The sequence below is a fragment of the Hyla sarda genome, assembly GCF_029499605.1.
Source record: "Hyla sarda isolate aHylSar1 chromosome 1 unlocalized genomic scaffold, aHylSar1.hap1 SUPER_1_unloc_16, whole genome shotgun sequence".
NCBI classification, from domain to species: domain Eukaryota; kingdom Metazoa; phylum Chordata; class Amphibia; order Anura; family Hylidae; genus Hyla; species Hyla sarda.
The window spans coordinates 444761-467323 of NW_026607577.1; the positions used below are offsets into that span (position 1 = coordinate 444761).

Consider the following 22563-nt stretch of genomic DNA (forward strand, 5'->3'; position numbering starts at 1 on the left):
CTATCAGCATCTGGGCCTCATTGCTAATGCCGGACATCACCAATGCCAAAAATCTATTTCCGGTAGCTCAGTGGAGCTGATAATGACACCCACAGTGAAATAGCGGGGTCCCGGTCAGCTGAGAGAACGGGTGGAGGTCCCTAACCTCACTCCACGCTGTCTGAACGATGCTCCAATCCTGCAGGCAGCCTCAGCATCACAGCATTGATCAGTGTATGTAAGCTGATGCAAAATCATTTTTGTACAAAAAGTTAGAACTTTTTTATATTTTAAAAGTGTTAAAATAAAACCTATATAAATCATTTATCATTGTAATCGTTTGGACCTACAGAATAAAGAGAATTATTACCGTAATGTGCACTGCGTCCAAACAGAAGACACCAGATTTTAAAAATTACTTTCACCCAACAATTAATATTTTTTTGGCCCTTGTTTTGAGGTAAAATGAGTGATGTCATCACAAAGTACAAATCTGTGGTGCAAAGAAACAACAAGAACAAGAAGCCTCAGATGGGTTTGTAAGGAGGAATTTGCAGTCATTATGGCTATTAGAAGGAAAAACATTTTTTAAAAGAGAAATCACTGTGTCCTTAAGGGGTTAAAACTCAAAACTACCGAGTCCTGAAGGGGTTAATAGTTCAAAAACCCATCTGACAGCCTCCACATGTGACCACACACATACCTCCACCAGCAGACTGTACGGGAGCCGCTTATGGGACCTGCATGATGTCACAGTCATGTGATCAGTCACATGGAGGAGGAGTCACATGATCAGGGGCTGCTGCTCTAGGCTCATCTGCTCAGAGTATGCAGGACTCTGCTGTCACATGACCATTATCACAGGTCCTTCAATCACAATCTCTTCTATCCTGCACTGTTGAGCTCCGCCCACTACTGTCACATGATCCTCCCCACAGGTCCTTCAGCCACAGTCACATCTAAACTGCTAAACTTCGCCCCCAAATGTACTGGTCACATGATTGTGACATCATCACAGGTCCTACACCTCCAGCATGTAGCAGATACAGAGCAGGTCCTGGTGGGGCAGTCACTGCTGTTGTGTGTGGAGATCTCTCAGAGCAGCAGCCCCTGATCATATGACTCCTCCTCCTCCATGTGACTGATCACATGACGGTGACATCATCGCAGGTCCTGTAAGCACACGGCTCCTCTACAGATACAGGTATGTGTGTGTGGTCACCATCAGATCAGGATTATTGGGGATGTTTATTATTAACCCTTAAGGACACGATGTATATTTACATTCTCCACCCCATATGGGACTTTGAGGTGAGCTCAGGAGCTATAAGCAGCCAGGACTCACCACTAATGACGCTTATCGCCGTTAACCCTTTAGATTCCATGATCAAAGTCGATTGCAGGATCTAAAATGCGTATAATGCAGTTGTTGGGGGCGGAGTCTAGATCAGCTGAGATGACGGCCGGAGGGCCCCTTACCGTGCTCTGTGCTCAGATCGGGCTCTAAGTATACAGACACCTCCACAGCCTGTATAAGCCGAGCACTGATAACACTGATCACTATGGCAGAGCGTTATTCAGGGTTTGTAATAGAAGCCCCTCCCCTAATAAGTTTATATCCCATTTTTGTAATAAAATAATGTAGGTGGGCGTGGCTTAGACATGGCATTTAACCCCTTGAAATCACCAGTTACTTATTCAAAATGTAGAAAATGTATATAAATGGAAAGGTTGGCACCTGTTTTCATGCCAATCCACAATTTGGGCCAGGCTGGATATGGTTGGAAATTATAGAGGGGCCCTTACTCTTTATTTAGTATCCCTTAGGTAAGTGGCCCAACAGTGTTTAACCCCTTGAAATCATCAGTTACTTATTCAAAATGCAGAAAATGTATATAGTTGGCAAGGTTGGCACCTGTTTTCTTCCCAATCCACTGTTTGGGCCAGGCTGGATACAGTTGGGTATTATGGAGGGTCCTTACTCTTTATATTTCCATACTTAATTCAGTGGCCCAATCGCGTTTAACCCTTTGAAATCATCAGTTACTTATTAAAAATGCAAATTTTTTCATCCATTTTTTACTATTGTTTTTTTCAGGAAAAATACAAACAATCTAGATTTTTTCTTCTGAACCTGATTGTTCCCAAATAATATTCAACATTTATGTATAAAAAACAGATTTACTGCAGAGAAATAAGAGGAGAAAAGGTTTATTAGTCACAGTCATCTATAAGACAATGAGAATAAGAAACCAACTTCAGTGAATAAGAAACTGGACGAATAAGAAACCAACTTCAGCCTCGTGTCGATTGCAGGATCTAAAATGAGTAAAATGCAGTTGTTGGGGGGCGGAGTCTAGATCAGCTGAGATGACGGCCGGAGGGCCCCTTACCGTGCTCTGTGCTCAGATCAGTGCTCTAAGTATACAGACACCTCCACAGCCTGTATAAGCCGAGCACCGATAACACTGATCACTATGGCAGAGCGTTATTCAGGGTTTGTAATAGAAGCCCCTCCCCTAATAAGTTTATATCACATTTTTGTAATAAAATAATGTAGGTGGGCGTGGCTTAGACATGGCGCTATGCGGTTGTTTTTCTAGGGAGCGCCGTGCCGACCAGCGGTTGTTTGCCTGATTTCCTGCCTATACTGCCCCCAGGGGATGTCTGGATGGTGAAGGTATCAGGTCACTTACCCGCCCATCCTGTCACCTGGTCAGTCTCTTTTCTCCGGGTATCAGCCACTTCTTCCATACAGGACTATGTAAGCATCAGGTTTTTTAAGTTTCTCCCGCGCCCCTATTATTACTTAAGACAGTGTTTCCAAACCAGCGTGCCTCCAGCTGTTGTAAAACTACAACTCCCAGCATGCCCTGACAGCCAAATGCTGTAACAGCTGGAGGCACCCTGCTTGGGAAACACTGACTCCGGTGGTGGCCCAGACCCTGCGTGTGTAACGGTATATGATGCTCGGCCTCTGCTGCAGGTAATAGCAGGTTCTTCCGGGGGGACATATCACAATTCACATAAAATCCTGATGTAATTGTGATGTATATTGTGCCCCCTAGTGGACACATTTCACTATTCTTCATTGGACAATGTCATATTGAATCCCTCTATTCTTCTCCCTGCTCTGATGAAGACGTTCTGAATACACCGCAGCCTCAGAAATTAGGAGAAATGGATTCACAACGTCTTCAGCAGAGCAGGGAGAGCGACCTCAGAAGACCTGGAGGACCAGAGCGCCACCACTGGACGGGAGAGGTGAGTGCGCTCTAGTCTCTTATTTTACAGCCCTCGGACAATGGATTTTGTTTTATAGAGAAATCTGAAAACTCCTATAATGTCTCCTCAGATGTTTCCCCAGATTATCTCCAGGAAATGGATTTTATTTCTCCATAGTATCTGGTGCGGTTTATCATCGTCTCCTCTTCTTCCCTTCAGGTTTCTCCAATCCAGGATCCTCTGCTGATATCTTCTATATAAGAGAATTCTCCTGGATGACCCATCAACCATGGAGAGAGACAGGAACAAGATGGCCGACAGGATCATAAACCTCACAGTACAGCTACTCTTCCGGCTTACTGGAGAGGTGAGGGATTCTGGGAGTGATGTCACATGACCTCATTCTTATCTTTGTAATAACAGATGGATATGACTGGAGAGGTGAGGGATTCTGGGAGTGATATCACATGACCTCATTCTTATCTATGTAATAACAGATGATATGACTGGAGAGGTGAGGGATTCTGGGAGTGATGCCACATGACCTCATTCTTATCTATGTAATAACAGATGATATGACTGGAGAGGTGAGGGATTCTGGGAGTGATGCCACATGACCTCATTCTTATCTATGGAATAACAGATGATATGACTGGAGAGGTGAGGGATTTTGGGAGTGATGTCACATGACCTCATTCTTATCTATGTAATAACAGATGATATGACTGGAGAGGTGAGGGATTCTGGGAGTGATGCCACATGACCTCATTCTTATCTATGGAATAACAGATGATATGACTGGAGAGGTGAGGAATTCTGGGAGTGATGTCACATGACCTCATTCTTATCTATGTAATAACAGATGAATATGACTGGAGAGGTGAGGGATTCTGGGAGTGATGTCACATGACCTCATTCTTATCTATGTAATAACAGATGGATATGACTGGAGAGGTGAGGGATTCTGGCAGTGATGTCACATGACCTCATTCTTATCTATGTAATAATAGATGGATATGACTGGAGAGGTGAGGGATTCTGGGAATGTATGTAGTGATATTAATGTGTCTCTCCATACACAGGATTATACAGTAGTGAAAAAGTCCTCTAGTGGGCGCTGTCGGGCCCCTGTGTATGAAGGATGGGGAAGAACCCTGAGCCCAATCCCGGGGCCCCCACCTCACTCCCTGATACATGAGGAAATGGATGAACAGAAAATCCGAGAACTCATCAACAAGATGATGGAGCTGCTGACTGGAGAGGTGACCCTGCTGGGACATTATACAGTAATGGAGGGGTCTGGTGATGACTGGAGAGGTGACACTGCTGGGACATTATACAGTAATGGAGGGGTCTGGTGATGACTGGAGAGGTGACACTGCTGGGACATTATACAGTAATGGAGGGGTCTGGTGATGACTGGAGAGGTGACCCTGCTGGGACATTATACAGTAATGGAGGGGTCTGGTGATGACTAGAGAGGTGACCCTGCTGGGACATTATACAGTAATGGAGGGGTCTGGTGATGACTGGAGAGGTGACACTGCTGGGACATTATACAGTAATTGAGGGGTCTGGTGATGACTGGAGAGGCGACACTGCTGGGACATTATACAGTAATGGAGGGGTCTGGTGATGACTGGAGAGGTGACACTGCTGGGACATTATACAGTAATGGAGGGGTCTGGTGATGACTGGAGAGGTGACACTGCTGGGACATTATACAGTAATGGAGGGGTCTGGTGATGACTGGAGAGGTGACACTGCTGGGACATTATACAGTAATGGAGGGGTCTGGTGATGACTGGAGTGGTGACATTGCTGGGAATGCTGGGACATTATACAGTAATGGAGGGGTCTGGTGATGACTGGAGAGGTGACACTGCTGGGACATTATACAGTAATGGAGGGGTCTGGTGATGACTGGAGAGGTGACACTGCTGGGAATGCTGGGAGATTATACAGTAATGGAGGGGTCTGGTGATGACTGGAGAGGTGACACTGCTGGGAATGCTGGGACATTATACAGTAATGGAGGGGTCTGGTGATGACTGGAGAGGTGACACTGCTGGGACATTATACAGTTATGGAGGGGTCTGGTGATGACTGGAGAGGTGACACTGCTGGGACATTATACAGTAATGGAGGGGTCTGGTGATGACTGGAGAGGTGACCCTGCTGGGACATTATACAGTAATGGAGGGGTCTGGTGATGACTGGAGAGGTGACACTGCTGGGAATGCTGGGACATTATACAGTAATTGAGGGGTCTGGTGATGACTGGAGAGGTGACACTGCTGGGAATGCTGGGACATTATACAGTAACACCACCGGAGGGGTCGGGGTGATGACTGTATCATTATGTGTCAGGTTCCTATAAGGTGTCAGGACGTGGCGGTCTATTTCTCCATGGAGGAGTGGGAGTATGTAGAAGGACACAAGGATCAGTACAAGGATCAGGTCATGATGGAGGATCAGCAGCCCCTCACATCACCAGGTAATAGACATGACTATATACACACGTCCTCTCATTATTTGTATGTAAAGAATGAATTCAGTCTCTGTATGTGTTCCCTACAGTCAGATCCAGTAAGAGAACAGCACCAGAGAGGTGTCCCCGTCCTCTTGATCAGCAGTATAAGGAAAACATTCCTACAGAGAAAGATCTGAACAATATTAATGCTACAGACATAAAGGAAGAAGAAGAGACAGATGTGAGCGGTGATGAGCAGTATAAGGAGGATGTTCCTACAGGTAACCGCCCAGGTGAGTAGTAACCACTTAATATAGAGCAGAGTCACAGATTCTTCTGCTGTAATAATTGTGTAGAATTGTTTAATCTCTCTGTCCTGTCTCTTGCTGTATATTCTTCTATTCACCCAAAATGCAAACTAATGTGATACTACAGCTGGAATATGGAGAAGAAATATCCCTATGTGTACAAGGCCATCACGCCCGTTCCCATAGACTTGCACTGAGGGGGCACAGTGTGACATTATGACCCCCGCAGCCCACACCCAGCGCTTGGAACTAAATGTTCTGACCACTGGGGCAGTGGAGTACCCTTTTAATCCCCCTGTCCGTTCTCCCTCTGCGGCAGAGCAGCTCATGTCCATGTAACAGGGGACGAGAACTGTGGCCAAGAATTCAATAGAGTTCTGTATTGTAGCAGCAGAAGTGTGCTGGGATAAGGAAGCGCTGGTGGACATGTTCTCTCGTGGACTCTCCCATATTATACAAGATGAGATTGTGGTCAGAGATCTCGAGGAGCTTTTGTCTTTAATTATCCTAATTGACACTGGCCGACGTTTATCATTGTCTTTAGACTGTTTTTTCGTGTCTAGAAAAGGCACAAAAAAGGAGCAAGCAGGGTTTATTTGCACCTTAAACCTACAATGATAAATGCCGACCACTAGGTTCTGAGAGAAATCACCATTTTGGGACCCTTCGAGGAGGCCTTCTGTCAGATTGTCGCCTTTCCTTTCATGCCCTCCCATGTCTCCCTCACCTCCCATGCCCCCTTCGCCCCCATGCCCCCCTCGCCCCCATGCCACCCTTGCCCCTATGCCCCCCTCACCCCCCCATGACTCTTTATTGTGGCAAGTTGGGCCCTTTGCCCAGATAATGTCAAACCTGGTCAGGAAACATTTGCACCTGAGGTCCTGAGTGGGCTTTCTTTATCTTAGTCAGGGCCGATGCAATGTTTTTTGTCTACACAGATAAAGGTGCATTTGGTCGTACCCCCCCCCCCCCCCCCCCCATCACTGGTGCAGCACGGGTTGGAAGCACCATGCTAGGCAGAATATTGTGCATCCACCTGCAGCCTATGAATGTAAGAGAATGGTGATGCATATATAGTGTATGTATCGCCGCTCACCAGGGGCACATGCAGGATTTTCTCACAGGTTGTGGTTTAGAAACATAAACTAATAACCCCAGACCAGCAGGACAACATATTACTACTGCAGTGACTTATACCATCATACTGTTATTTTCTATAGTCGTCTCCACGACAGCACCCTGAGATTGCCTCTGCCTGATTGGACAGGGAAAAACACTGAGAGGTTAAAAGACCCTCCCCTTCCTCTCCCCTCCAGTGTTTTTTCCTGTCCCGATCCGGGCAGGTAACCTGAGAGGTGCGGGAGACGGATCCCGCTTGACAGAATATTTATTTTTCCCTACCTACTTCTGCGGCATCCAGGTCGGGCTTATGCAGAGTGGGTGCGGATCAGAGAGCCGGCTTCTCTTCCGCTCCCGTGCTGACTTTTTTTTCCAGCGTCGCACGGGGCCTTTATTCCGGTTCCGTGGAAGTAATGCCAGTGCCGGCCGGCGTCTGACCTCATTTCCGCTATCGTGGGGTCAGTTCCGGGCAGATCCCCAGTCCCGTGGTTGGTGTCGTATGTCACTTGCAGTGGGGGCAGTGTCACATGCTCCGGCCTGCCCTAGAGGATTAAGAGGTGGGCAAATTCAAACGGGATCGCTTCCAGACCACAGACAGTGTCCTCTATTAAAGGATCCTTAGTCTAGCGTCCTCTGCTTCATTCAGCTCGCTGTATGGAGCTTCCAGAGCCCACGATGTCTACTCCACCGAAAGTCTCTGAGGGTGAGACGCTGCAGAATCCGGGAGTACTGAGGGCTATGTGGTCTTTACACAAGCCTATCTACAGTTGTTTTTTTCTGATCCTTTCCTCCCTTGTTTTTATTTCAGAGAGAAAAGGATGTTACTGTCCCTAAACCTAAACATACTAAAAGGAAATGTTTATTGTGTAATAAGGACTGTGTTAAGAAGCCGATATGTAAAAGATGTTTGGCTAATTTAGTTAGGGAGGAAACCCCTGACCTTATGAGAGATATTAAGGAGATTATCCACACAGAGATTCAAGCTGCTAAATCATCTCAGCCCGTCGCTTCTACCTCAGCTGTGGTTAAGGTGCCACAGCCTAAGATAATTACTTTTTTTGACTCAGTGGAAAGTACCGCTACTTAGGATATTGAAGAACAAGAAGTGGTTGAATGTCCTGAGGTAGAGGAGGACCTTGGCTTCAGAACATTCCTGTTTAGTCCTGAGGATACTGAGGAACTAATCTGAGCCATTAGATCCTCCTTTGGTATAGAAGAAGTTCAGGAGCCTAGAACAATTCAACATTCATAAAATCATTAAAGATGAATGGTCCAAACCTGAAAAAGGATCCTTCATTCCAAAGGGATTAAAGGATGCTATCCCTTTGATAATAAGGATTCGGAAGATTGGGACACTATACCTAAAGTAGACATCCCTATTGCGAAGGTGGCAAAACACACTTCCTTACCCTTTGAGGATGCTACCCAGCTCTTCTTAAAAAGACTTGGGAAGCTGCTGCAACCCTTTTTTGTACTAGCATTGCTTCCACATGTGTTGCTAGAATCCTTGGTGTGTGGCTAGATCAACTACCCCTGCATCTTCAAGGTGATACGCCTCGTGACCAGATTCTTGGATCTCTCCCTCTCCTCAAGATGGCCTAAAATTTTTATCGGATGCTTCTGCCGAGTCTGTCAGATTATCTGCACGTACAGCTGTGTTATCGAACTCCTCAAGACGTGTCTTATGGTTAAAGTCCTGGTCTGGCGATCTAGCATCAAAATCCAAGTTATGCTCCCTTCCCTTTCACAGTCAGTTTGTATTTGGTCCTGAGTTAGACTTCATCTCAGCTAAAGCAGCTGATAATAAAAAAAGGATTTCCTCGGGAGAAAGCAGAACCTAAAAAGAAGACTCCTTTTTGTCTCCTATGCCAACCTTATAGAGGAGGGAAAGGAAAAACAGGACGCTGGTCTTATAGCAAGGGTGGCAGAGGTAGAGGATTCATTCTTAATCCCAGACTGAATTCGATACCAAGAAACAATGATGCCATTCCTGTGGGGGGCTCGGTTAACCTCTTTTGCCCACAATCGGGAAGCTTTAATTCCCAATCCCTGGATTGTGAAAATTATACAGGAAGGCTACATAGTGGAATTTACCTCCCCTCCTTCTCAAAAGTTTGTAATGACTCTAACTTCAAATCATTCCTCGCAGATTCTTCAGGGGGTTCAAGATTTATTAAAATTGGGCGCGGTTGTCTAAGTTCTCTCACATCAACTAAAACAGGGACATTACTCTCAACTGTTTTTGGTAAAAAACAAACAGTGGGAAGTTCAGAACCATAATAAATTTGAAACCCCTGAACAAATTTGTAAAGTACAGAAAATTCAAAATGGAAACAATAAAATCAGCAGTAGCTCTAATAAAGAAAAATTCAGTAATGGCAACTATAGATTTGAAGGACGCCTATTAGCATCTTCCAATTCATAGGGAATCTCAGCAGTTCCTGAGGTTTGCCGTTTCCTGGGAGGGCAGAATCCGTCACTACTAGTTTGTCTGCTCTTCGGGCTTTCTTCTGCCCCCCCCCCCCATATTTACAAAACTCATGTCGGAGGTGGTGTCCCTTCTGAGGAGGGAGTTTATTATTATTATTCCCTATCTAGACGATTCTGTTCCTCGATTACAGGTCCACATTCACAGGAACATTTAGATTCTTCAGAGCCTGGGCTGGATACTCAACTTAGAAAAGTCCGATCTTTCTCCCAGTCCAGTAAAACAATTTTTAGGAGTCCTCCTAGACTCTACTGTTCAACAATCTTTCTTCCCACCAGCAAAGAAGTTGAAGATTCAGCAGTTAATAACAGAATTTTGTGCTAGAAGGTATTTCTTAATCCATTATGCAATGTCCATATTGGGTCACCTAACGTCTTGCATCCCGTCAGTGAGGTGGGCCCAATTTCCCTCAAGACCACTACAAAGATGGCTCCTAGCAGTATGGGACAAATCCCTATTTTCCTTGGAGAATGTACTGATTCCCATAAAAAAAAAAAAAAAAAAAAAAATGTTAGTTTGGTGGCTCTCCCAAGAAAACCTGAGTCAGGGGGTTCATTGGTTTCAGGAGGATCCCCTAATTATTACCACAGATGCCAGCACGTGGGGGTGAGGAGCCCACACAGTGGATCATGCAGTTCAGGGCAGATGGGGACCTGTACTAGCTCAGAAATCCTCAAACTTAAGGGAGCTTCTAGCCATGTGGATGTCTCTCCAACACCTAGAACCATCCTGCAGAGGCAGACACATTCTTCTTCACTCCAACAATACCACGGCAGTGTCCTTTATCCGCCATTATGGAGGCCCCAGACACAGTCATCTCCAATCAATAGCAAAGAACATTTTTTCTTGGGCAGAAGACAGAATCTTATCCATAACAGCCGTACATCTCACAGGAGTCTGGAATCTACAGGCAGATGTTCTCAGCAGGCAGACCCTAGATCCCGGGGAATGGTGTCTAGCAGACTGGGCTTTCAGATTGATAACAGAGAAATGGGGTGTCCCCCAGATCGACTTGTTTGCCACCAGAAAAAAACTGAATTTTTTTCCCCCTCAATCCAAGGGACCATCCAGTGGTGACAGATGCCTTAGCTCAGACATGGAACTTCAGTCTAGTCTATGCCTTCCCTCCTATTCCGTTAATTCCCAGGGTCCTTCAAAAACTAAGTTGAGAGAAGCGCACCCTGATCTTAGTTTCTCTATTCTGGCCCAAGAGGGGATGATGATTTGCTCTGCTACAGTCCATGAGGCTGCACAAGCCAATTATGTTCCCTGCTCACCAGGACCTGCTCTCTCAGGGACCAATTCTACACAGACAGGTTCAGAACCTCAATCTATCAGCATGGATTCTGAAAAGTTCCTGCTAGAGAAGAAGGGATTCTCAGATAGAGTGCTCAATACCCTCTTGGCAAGTCATAAACTTTCTACCTCTAAAATGTACACTAAGGTGTGGAGGAAATATTCCTCTTGGTGTGGGTCATCTTTTTCTTTTCTTTTTTTTTATTCAATAAGTTTTTATTGTTTTCGAATTTGTCATAAAGCAGAAGTAACAGTTTTATACATAGAAATAAAGCATGTCAACTAGTTGAACATATAACAGCCTTATAACAGGTCTAGTGCTCAGGGAGACAATGCCCCCGGTTCAGTCTAGACAAATAGGTAAGTGTACAAAAAATAAACAAGGAATTGAATTAAGAGAAGCAAAGGAAGAGATAACAAAACAAAAATAAGTTGATAGGATTTTAGGAAGCCGTTGTGCAATGCGACTCATTTGTATGCTGGCCGGCTGTTGTATTGATCAGGGACAACTGGCAACAGCCGGTTACCATCGGTAGTAGTGCCAGTACATCATTTAGAGTAGTGTTCCCCAACCCCCGGGCCGCGGACCAGTACCGGTCCGTGGATCAAACGGTACCGGGCCGCCCGAGGAACTTTAAATAATTTCACTGTGGCAGCCGAGCCCGCCCATTGTGTGACAATAGCGAATTAAAATTCGCTATTGTTACACTGATCCTCCTCCAATACCTGCAGTGCTGCTGTCCTGTTCTCCCGATCGCATCATTGCATCCTATGGAGGAGCATGTGACACACAAGTCATTCCTCCTCCCCTGGGAGTTGTAGTTTTGCAACAGCTGGTGGTCCACAGTTTGGAGACCACTGATCTAGCAGCAGAGTGAGTGCTGTCTATAAGGGGGGCCCTGCTGTCTATATAAGTGTGTGTGTGGGGGGGGGGCTGCTGTCCATATAAGTGTGGGGCTGCTGTCTATATAAGGGGGGGCCTGCTGTCTATATAAATGTGGGGGGGGGGAGATTCTGTCTGCCAGTCAAGGTTGAAATGTCGTTTAAGAGAGTCAATTACAAGCATGTGGAGGTTAACAGGCAATATTTGGGATTTGGAAGAATTGAGCTTATAGAAAGAGATATCGCTAAATCACTCCAAGAGGGAGAATAAAGCTGATAGAGATGACGGGACATCGGTTAGGGTGAGGATGATATCGTCAGCAAATAAAGCCAATTCATGAGAATAACCTCCAACGTCAATTCCGTGTATTCCATGATGGGCACGTATGTTACGCCTAGCGCTCCGGGTCCCCGCTCCTCCCCAGAGCGCTCACGGTGTCTCTCTCCCCGCAGCGCCCCGGTCAGTCCCGCTGACCGGGAGCGCTGCACTGTCATGGCCGTCGGGGATGCGATTCGCACAGCGGGACGCGCCCGCTCGCGAATCGCATCCCAGGTCACTTACCCGTCCCGGTCCTCTGTTGTCATGTGCTGGCGCGCGCGGCTCCGCTCTCTAGGGCGCGCGCGCGCGCCAGCTCTCTGAGACTTAAAGGGCCAGTGCACCAATGATTGGTGCCTGGCCCAATTAGCTTAATTGGCTCCCACCTGCTCCCAGACTATATCTGCTCACTGCCCCTGCACTCCCTTGCCGGATCTTGTTGCCTTGTGCCAGTGAAAGCGTTTAGTGTGTCCAAAGCCTGTGTTACCTGAACCCTTGCTATCCATCTTGACTACGAACCTTGCCGCCTGCCCCCGACCTTCTGCTACGTCTGACCTTGCCTCTGCCTAGTCCTTCTGTCCCACGCCTTCTCAGCAGTCAGCGAGGTAGAGCCGTTGCTAGTGGATACGACCTGGTTGCTACTGCCGCAGCAAGACCATCCCGCTTTGCGGCGGGCTCTGGTGAACACCAGTAGCCTCTTAGAACCGGTCCACTAGCACGGTCCACGCCAATCCCTCGCTGACACAGAGGATCCACTACCTGGAAGCCGAATTGTGACAACGTATGGCACACGCTAAAGGCTCAATGGAGAGGACAAAAAGTAGGGGTGAGAATTGGCACCCCTGTCTCATGCCGTTCGACAGGTTGAACCGGTCAGAGAGAGAACCCTCCGAGAAAATCATCGAAGTCGGATTGGAGTAAAGTGCTTCCAAAATCTGGCCCGAAAACCCAAAATGCTCTCAGTGCTGAGAATGCATATTGCCAGTTCACCCTGTCGAATGCCTTTTCAGCGTAAAGAGTAAGAAAATCTGCAGGGGTACGGTGATGCTCACAATGTTGTAGGAGGGACAGCATGCGCCTAGTATTATCGGGTGCTTGATGACCTGGAGTGAAGCCAACCTGGTCGGCACCAAACAAGTAGGGTAGAATGGGCAGTAATCTAGACGATAACATTTTTGCGTAAAGTTTAACATCCCCGTTCAGGAGCTAGATGGGTCGATAGCTAGGAGTTTGATCCAGGGGTTTTCCGGATTTGTGTATAGTGGTGAGAAGAGCTGCAAGCATTTCTTGAGGGAAAGAACCAGAGGACATAGTGACATTAAAGACTGCATGTAAATGGGGGCGTAAAATGTCCTTGTATCTCTTGTAATACTCATTCGGTAGGCCGTCAGGACCAGGCGTTTTGTGTGAGGGCAAAGATGCTATAGCGGTCTCAATCTCTGGAAGATAGGTGAGTTAAGCGACAGGAGAGCAGAGTCAGATAGAGAATGAAGGAAAGAGTCGATAGCTTCCTCAGTTGGCTGGACCATCTGGGAGTCAGTCTGTAGGTTGTATAAACCACAATAGTAAGATTTGAATGCGTTAGCAATGTCCCTAGGGGAGAGGAGGACAGTGTTAGAGGAAGGGTGTTTTAAAGTGCCAATTTTACATTTTGTCCTGGGCGGCTTAAGATGCTTGGCTAATAGGGATGTTTGTTTGTTATCCCAGGTATAAAAATTGAATTTTGACCTACGAATATCTGCTTCATATTGGTAGAGTAAAAGTTGTCGTAAGAGGGTGCAAGAGTGTATGAGTTGGGAATATAAGTCTGTCGAGGGAGTAGTCTTATGTAAAGCTTCCAACACAGCGACCTTGTTGATAGCCTCTTGTATGTCTGCTGTTCGTAAGGAACCCAGACGAATGAAATTGCCTCTAATGACCGCCTTGTGGGCCAGCATGTTACACCTGGAGTAGAATTTAAGCGAAAGTATTCCTCCACAGAGGTTTCAATAGTTTTGCTATGTTCAGAGTGGGATTAGAAACCACTTAATTAGGCACCAATAAGGCTAGGTTAAAACATAACTTTTACTTCATCTTCATAACTTTTATTCAATACAATACATGTATTTTCTATCGGATGAAGTAAAAGTTATGTTTTAACCTAGCCTTATTGGTGCCTAATTAAGTGGTTTCTAATTTCAATTTCTATCACCAAGGGCTGAATATCAGGAGTAGGCTTTGGTACCCGTATCTTATACCAAAAGTTGGGTTTCTATGTTCAGAGTGGGCAATAACATGCATGTTGGCCCTCCAGACAAAGTCGCTGTGTGTGGGAGCAGAGAATGTGACTGACAGCAGGGTTAGCCGGACTCCCTTGATTAAGTCAGCGTGGGCTGACAAAACGTCGGGGGGCGGATGGCTAGCATCTAATTTTAAATAGCGACCATCAATACCAGCATATATATAAGTGCATATCCAGAGCTAATTGCTATATACAAAAAGAGTGAATGCCCGTCATATTGTTGGAAGCACATACTCAATTTGCTGAGCGCAGGTCGTTTTTTTAACAAGCACCAAACACTTATTTTGTTTTCTTGTTTTAAATGAACTAATAAAACATTGACCTTTTAATATAGGGGGGATTTCTAGTTTTAGGGCTAACCCCTTTGGGGGAATACCCCTAAAAGTTGTTGCTGACAGCAGGGTTGGGGCATGGTCCCATCAGGTAATCTCCCCAATCTCCGAACTAGTGACCCGCTCTAACAAACCCCTTGAGACCAGGATGAGGTCTATCCTAGAGTAGGTGTGAAATCTGGGGGAAAAGTAGGTAAAGTAGTGTTCCGAAGTATGATATATTCTCCACACGTCAAATAGGTCGTAAGTGGAGAGGAGAGTGCCGTGGGCAGATGAGCGTCTCTACGATGCTCCAGAGCGGAGTCAATGACTGTGTTGAAATCACCGCACACTATTACCTCACCCACACGGACCGAGAGTAGCAATTTGAAGAGTCTTCTCAGAAAGCGAATTTGTCCACTGTTTGGGGCATATAGATTAACTAAAGTAAAAGGTGTATTATCAAGCGTACGCATGATAACGATAAACTGACTATGAGGGTCTACAATTTGGCGGCATATGGTAACAGCAAGGTCATCTCGGAATGCAACTAGTACGCCCCTTTTCTTTTTGGCAAAGGAGGAATGGATCATCACTGGAAATCTCCGATGGCGGAGAGGGGGAGGATTTTCAGAAGAGACATGCGTTTCTTGCAGACATACAATCGATGCATTGCGTTTCTCCACCTTCCGCCATAGAAAATGTCATTTTTGGGAACTATTAAGGCCGTTGACGTTCAGGGACAAAACATCAATACCCATGACTATCAATTCAGAGTGTGCCCCACAGGAGTGTAAAGATAGATTAAAAACTGGACTTACCACCAAGTGGCTCAGACAAGGATGTCACAACTCAAAAACACAGGTGCAGCAGTGCGTGAGGGGTGACAATTAAAATCCCGACTGAACCTGAAAGGGGCCAGACGGGGATGTCATAAATACAGACCTTAATCATCCTCTGGCGCACCTAGGAGATGGACTTGCGCTGCAGGTTGGAGGTCCCATGGAGTTTGAAGTCACTAGGCTGGGAGTCACGAGAGAGATATATCTTAGCACAAAGGTCAGTATGCAATGCAGGCTAAGCAAAAACATTAACCATAAATACAATGAGGTCAGTAAAAGAAATGGCAGTATAGGCAGCACTAAAAAAAAAAAAGTAAGAAAGAAGAGAAAGGAGGATAAAACACAACGGAATACAACAGTTGCACAGGTTCTCCGGTGAATAAATCGAGGTGTAGCACCGATTTAGTTGGGGTGGGACAGATATAATAACTGAGCTCGTTAGAGGAAAGGGCTCCAGCACCGGGAAATACTGAGTCATCGTAATACCACAAACTCAAACAAAGCAGGGAGTCAAACCGGGTCTCGGTGCGGTGGGGAGAGGGGCCGTGGACCAGGGATCTCGACATCATCAGAAATCATACCCCACTCCTGTAAGATTGAAAGTCCTTGGGATGCCGTAAGAAGAGCATGGACCCTTCCCTGCCGATTGATCAGCACTTTAGCTGCGAAACCCCACCGGTACGGGACCCGCAGGTTGCAGAGCGTTTCTGTGAGGGGAGCAAAGCTTCGCCTGGCCTGCAGTGTAGCAGCGGAAAGGTCCGCATACATCTTCACCTCTTCATATGGCGCTGGTAGGATAGGATGACTCCGAGAGTATTGAAGGAGCAAGTCTTTTGCATGGAAAAAAGTGAATCGCGCTAGGACATCGTGCGGCACCTCTTCTGGTAGGGAACGAGGGTTCGGTACTCTGTGGGCCCGATCAACGCTGTACTCGTATTCCTCCATGTCCGGGAGAATCTGTTTAGTGAGGTGGTGAACATAGCGGGCCAGTTGGGAGCCCGGTATATTCTCTGGGATACCCCGAAACTTGACGTTGTTACGTCTATTGCGGTCCTCAAAGTCCACCATCTTGGCATGTAAGGAGTCCACTTTTCCATCGAGCGCATTATGCGCACTTTGTAGCTCATTGTGGGCTTTAGCGAAATAAACTAGCCGTCTCAGCTCTGGACATCTTGTGTTCCAGGTGAGTAGTGGAAGATTGCAGGGGTCGGAGAAGCTTAGAAAAGTCAGCTTGTAGAGAGCTTCTCAGTAAAAGCAGCATGTCCTTTAATAAGGTGTCTGAAACCGCTGCATCCTTAGTCTGGTACACTGTGAACAAGTCAGTGTCAGGACAAGCAGCAGTATCTTCAGGCTCAGTAGTAGCCTCACCTGGTGCAGCCATGCAAGGTTTCTTTTTAAGAGGACTGACCTGCGGGGAATCACCCGGGGCGCCATCTGCATCTTCGTCAGAGGTCTTGTTGTCAACCGCTTCAGCACTCAGAGTTTGAGGAGTGCCGGCGATTAGAAGCGGAGGTTCGGGGCCATCCCACAGGGCCGAGTCTTCAAACGACAGTGTCTGGTGCACCCAAGTGGAAGGTAGGGTCTGGTATGGACTCACAGTTGTGACAGCATCTTCCCCGTTGTCCGCTCTTTTTGATCTATTGCGGCGTGCAGGAGTTTGTTGTGCACGCTCCGAGGCGCCATCTTGGGAGAGCTTGCAGGTCAAGTCCCCGGAGCGGGAAAAGTATGTTAGCTTTTGTGCACTGCTCGGTTTGTGGTTCCTCTTTCTGCCTGAGGTCGCCATAGCGGTGGATAGAGCTTTTGGGAAAAGCTGGAAGTCGCTGGCAGAGTTGCAACAGCTAGTTTCCCGGCACTAGAGCAGGAGCACCTCTTCTATGTGGCCATTCAGCACGGCGGCCAGATCACACCCCAGTCATCTTTTTCTTTTTCTTTTGATTCTCCTGATATCACTAAAATTCTTGACTTCATCCAAGACGTGTTTGATCTGGACCTCTCTCCTAACACTCGTAGAGTACAGGTCTCAGCCCTAGGTGCCCTCTATCAGACCAAACTGGGAGAGGATATCTATATATCTAGGTTAATTAAAGCTACAGACAGATTAAGACCCAGAATTTAAAAACATTTTCCTTCTTGGAATATTAATACGGTCCTCTTAGCTCTAACTAAAGCTCCTTTTGAACCTTTAGACTCTATTTCCTTAAAATTTCTTACCATCAAAACCGTGTTCCTAGTAACCATCACTTCGGCCCGAAGGGTTGGTGAAATTCAGGCTCTCTCCTTTCAACAACCTTATTTCAGAGTATTAGATGATAAGATTATTTTTCAACTAGACACAAATTTGATTCCAAAAGTTTCTTCTTCCTTCCACAGATCCCAGGATATTGTTATCCCATCTTTTTGTGCTCATCCTAACAATGAGCAGGAGCGATCTTTCAGTTTTTTGGATGTTAGGAGAGCTGTCCTTAACTACATAGACGTCACCAGTACCTGGAGGAAGGATAAGAACCTGTTTGTACAATTTGCAGGTCTTAATAGAGGTAGGAAGGCCTCTAAAAGCTCTATCTCTAGGTGGATTCGTTTAGCCATCTCAGAATCCTATACATCTAGTGGTCAGGATCCCCCTCAGAGATAAGGGCTCATTCCTCTCGTGCTGTATCCTCCTCTTGGGCAGAAAAAGCTTCAGCTGCTACCTGGAAAAGATGACATACCTTTTCCAAATACTATAGACTTCATGTAATGGCAGGACATGGCATTTGGATGCAAAGTCCTAGGTGCTGTGGTCCCTCCCTAATAATTCTTTGGTATTTCTCGGGGTGCTGTTGCCGAGACGACTAGAGAAAGGGTTAATTATACTCACCGATAATTTGTTTTCTGGGAAGTCTCCACAACAGCACCCATACATTCCACCCTTTGGTGATAATTTTGGTGTTGGTTTTTAGTTACCACTTTTTCCTTTTCTACTCGGTGGGAGGGTCTTTTCCCTGTCCAATCAGGCGGAGGCAATCATCTCCGGGTTCTGTCGTGGAGACTTCCCAGAAAACAAATTATCGGTGAGTTTAATTCACCCTATGTAAAAAAACACTATAAACAGACCAAAATCACCACTATACAAGGGATGAATAATTACACTGCACCATGACCACTACCGTTACCACCATATAATGACTGAATAATACTACGGTATTGATACTGAATAAAACCCCTGCACACAGACCACTATCACCTTAACCTCTTAAGGACGCAGGGTGCGCCCGCTCCCATGCTATACTGTGGGGTCATGTGGGTCGGGCCTGGCACCTAGCAACGACCGGGACCGGTGGCTAATACTGGACATCACTGATTGCGATGATGCCCAGTATTAACCCCTTAGACGCGGCGATTAAAGTTGATTGCCGCATCTAAAATTTTAAAAACTGCTTCCCACAGCTCAGTCAGGCTGATCGGGGACACCCTGGTGAAACCGTGGTGTCCTGATCAGCTGTGAGGACATGGAGGGTCCCCACCTGCCTCCTCGGCGTCCGATTGTCGCTCTATTGCTCCATGCCTGAGATGCAGGCATGTGTAAAAAATATAGTTAATAAATAAGATTTAACCCCTTTCATAACAAAAGTTTGAATCACCCCCCTTTTCCCATTTAAAAAAAAAATTTTAAATGTAAAGAAATATAAATATAAACATGTGGTATCGCCGCATGCGTAAATGTCCTTACTATAAAAATATATCTTCAATGGCGTACACGTAAAAAAATTCCACAGTCCAAAATCGCGTATTTTTGGTCACTTTTTATACTGTAAAAAGCGATCAAAAAGTGGGATCAAAACAAAAAAAATACCAGTAAAAACTTCAGATCACGGCACCAAAAATTAGCCCTCATACTGCCCCGTACGCAGAGAAATAAAAAAGTTAAAGGGGTCAGAAGATGACAATTATATAAATTTTCGTAGTTATGATTTTTATCAGAAGTACAACAAAATCAAACCTATATAAGTAGGGGATCATTTTAATTGCATGGACCTTTAAAAAATGGAAACGGGGGGATTCAAAGTATGCAAAAATGGGGGGGTAACACAAACTATGCAAATTGAGTATACTTGTGATCGTATTCACCTGAGAAATAATTTTACTGCACAGTGAGTGAAGGATCAGCGCCACAAAAAATTAGAGTTATGGCAAAATAAGAGTTTTGCCTCTTAGAGGAAAGCTTACATTTTCTGAGTTGTTATAGGGTTAAAATAAAATCGTTTTGTTCTTGGCAGATTCTTGTACCAGGAGATCAGAGGAGAATCTTATATCTTCAGATTATAAAGCAGATGATGATATCACACAAGATACATATGAAGAACATTCCATTATCCCAGATACACCCTCAGCCCTTCACAGCCAAGATCTGTCATCTCATCCTTATATACAGGTCCGGTCTTCTCATTCATCACTGGATGTTCAGCAAAATAAAAGCCACAGAAGGGGTGTTGGACATCAACGAGCTCATACAGGAAAGAAACCATTTTCATGCTCAGAATGTGGGAAATGTTTTACTAAGAAATCAGTTCTTGTTGTACATCAAAGAACTCACACAGGGGAGAAGCTGTTTTCATGTTCACAATGTGGAAAATGTTTTACTAAGAAATCAAGCTTTGTTGATCATCAAAAAACTCACACAGGAGAGAAGCCGTTTTCATGTTCACAATGTGGGAAATGTTTTATTAAGAAATCACATCTTGTTACACATCAAAGAACTCACACAGGGGAAAAGCCATTTTCATGCTCAGAATGTAGAAAATGTTTTACTCAGCAATCACATCTTGTTATACATCAAAGAACTCACACAGGGGAGAAGCCATTTACGTGTGCAGAGTGTGGAAAAAGTTTTGCTGACAAATCAAATCTTGTTTATCATCAAAAAACTCACACAGGAGAGAAGCCATTGTCCTGTTCAGAATGTGGAAAATGTTGTACTAAGAAATCAGATCTTGTTAAACATGAAAGAATTCACACAGGGGAGAAACCATTTTCATGTTCAGAATGTGAAAAATGTTTTACTAAGAAAGCAACACTTAAAAGACATATAAGAACTCACAGGAGAGAAGCCAATTCAGAGCAATATTAACCATGTACATAGGATATCTGACATTTATACATATATCATATACTGCAGGGGTCTCAAACTGGCGGCCCTCTAGATGTTGCAAAACTTCAACTCCCAGCATGCCTGTGAGGGGAGTCAGCTTGTTATAGGTTTTTATATAACCTTTTATAATAATCCTTTATATGATTATACGCCATTTTGTATATCATCACCATGTTGTCTATAGTCCACCATCTTGTCTATGTTCCTTCATTATGAACTGAGTGTGAACTTTACCAGAATTATAACCAGGAAACTTGTAAACAAGAACCACAACTGCTGAGCGTACAGAAAACTCCAAGGCTACTGAGTCTGAAGATGTTCACACTTCCCGTCCTTCCTACTTAGAGATAAGACGCCTGTTTGTAACCAGGTATCATTGGGGAGTTTGCCGTCCTTTCATCTTTGCCTATAAGAATTCTGCTGTATGTAGTAAACGTCAGAAGACGCTGTATACAGATCCCAGTCTGTGTCATTTCTTCCAATCTATCAGGCCTGATTGATAAAACATTTCCAATTTGGCCTCGAACAGCAAATGTACCTGAAGGAATTGGTTAAATTCCTTAACATGGCCAACAACGGTTATCTGCAGCCAACGGCTGTCCGGGCATGTCCTGGCATGCTGGGAGTTAAAGTTATACAACATCTGGAGGGCCACCAGTTTGAGACCCCTGATATACTGCATCTCCAAACTTGTTACCAATTGTTAATAAAGTTTTCTTTCTTATATTATTTATTATTCTTATATTCATCTCCGCACACTGGACTTATAATAAATGTAATATTGTCCCTGACGTTGTATATAGGGAATGTAACGCGTCAGTGTTGTCCCCGCCCCCCGCCCCTTATTTATCACAAACCCTAGACGAGCGTTTCCCGTCTTGACGTCTATTTTCGGTCTCCGATCCTAAAATCAATTTTTCTATATGAGAAGTCGTCAATATCTCAGCGTCCCCCGGGTTCAGTAAACATCGGTGTAATTCTTTTCCTTTTCTTTGTCCTCCCCGGGGTATAAAATCCCTAGAGATCTGATCACATCTGGTACAAGATCTCTTTACTTCTCACTTTGCGCCATTATTACACGGATTGAAGACCCAGTTACACGCTCGTAAATTTCCATATATGTCATGGATTGGAATGAAAAAGGTTCTTAAATCTTAATATTTAACCCCTTCAGGACACAGGGCGTACCTGTACGCCTGTGGGAATTTCGGTCCCTGCCGGACCGGGATGCCTTCTGAAATTATTCAGCAAGCATCCCATGGAAATGACCCAAACCGCGATCGCCCGTGAATTCACACCAGTGATCTGCGGCAAATCCGGTCATACTGGTCACGTATGACCCAGAATTAGAAGGTGATCGGCGGTGTACTATACACCGCCAATCACCTCCTGTAGCTCGGGGGAGGTGGCGATCCAGTCACCTCCCCAGGAGCGCTACTATTGGTCAGACGATCAATAGCAGCCGGCAGAGGAGGGGTTAATGTCCCCTTCTCTCATCTCTGCTCGCCCACCGAGCTCAGTGAGCGGGCAGAGCTGAGAGAATAAGCCAAGGACCCCCGCCCCCCCGTGAAGATCTGTGCCCCTCAGGGCTGAAGAATTGATTTTAGTGCAGGGACATGTAGAAGGGTAAAAATAAAAAAATAAAAATAAAATTTCCCCATTGACCGCCTAATAGGTCCTCAAGGGTCTGCCGAAGATTTTGCAGCGCGACGTGGGCCCCATTAGGGTTTCAGGGTGCTGCACTTGGCCCGCTTTATTTTTTTGGCTGCTTTCTTATAACTGTGTGATTTATAATCAGACCGTTATATATAAGTTACACCAAATACATACACTTCACACTTCCCGGCATCCCCCCCACACACACACCCTCCCCCCCCCCCCGCCACTGCATATGGCCTGCCGGGCATATTCGGCA

The 22563-nt window shown here is 45.5% G+C and overlaps 1 protein-coding gene across 1 annotated transcript; it reads left to right on the plus strand.

Moving 5' to 3' along the window:
• Positions 1-1039: 1039 nt before the first annotated feature.
• Positions 1040-21322, plus strand: LOC130298024 (oocyte zinc finger protein XlCOF7.1-like). Its single transcript, XM_056550906.1, has 6 exons — positions 1040-1183; positions 3424-3571; positions 4287-4466; positions 5575-5701; positions 5785-5970; positions 19777-21322. Exons 2-6 carry the CDS (start codon positions 3494-3496, stop codon positions 20625-20627), a joined length of 1422 nt encoding a protein of 473 aa, XP_056406881.1. The 5' UTR covers positions 1040-1183; positions 3424-3493; the 3' UTR covers positions 20628-21322.
• Positions 21323-22563: the final 1241 nt, after the last annotated feature.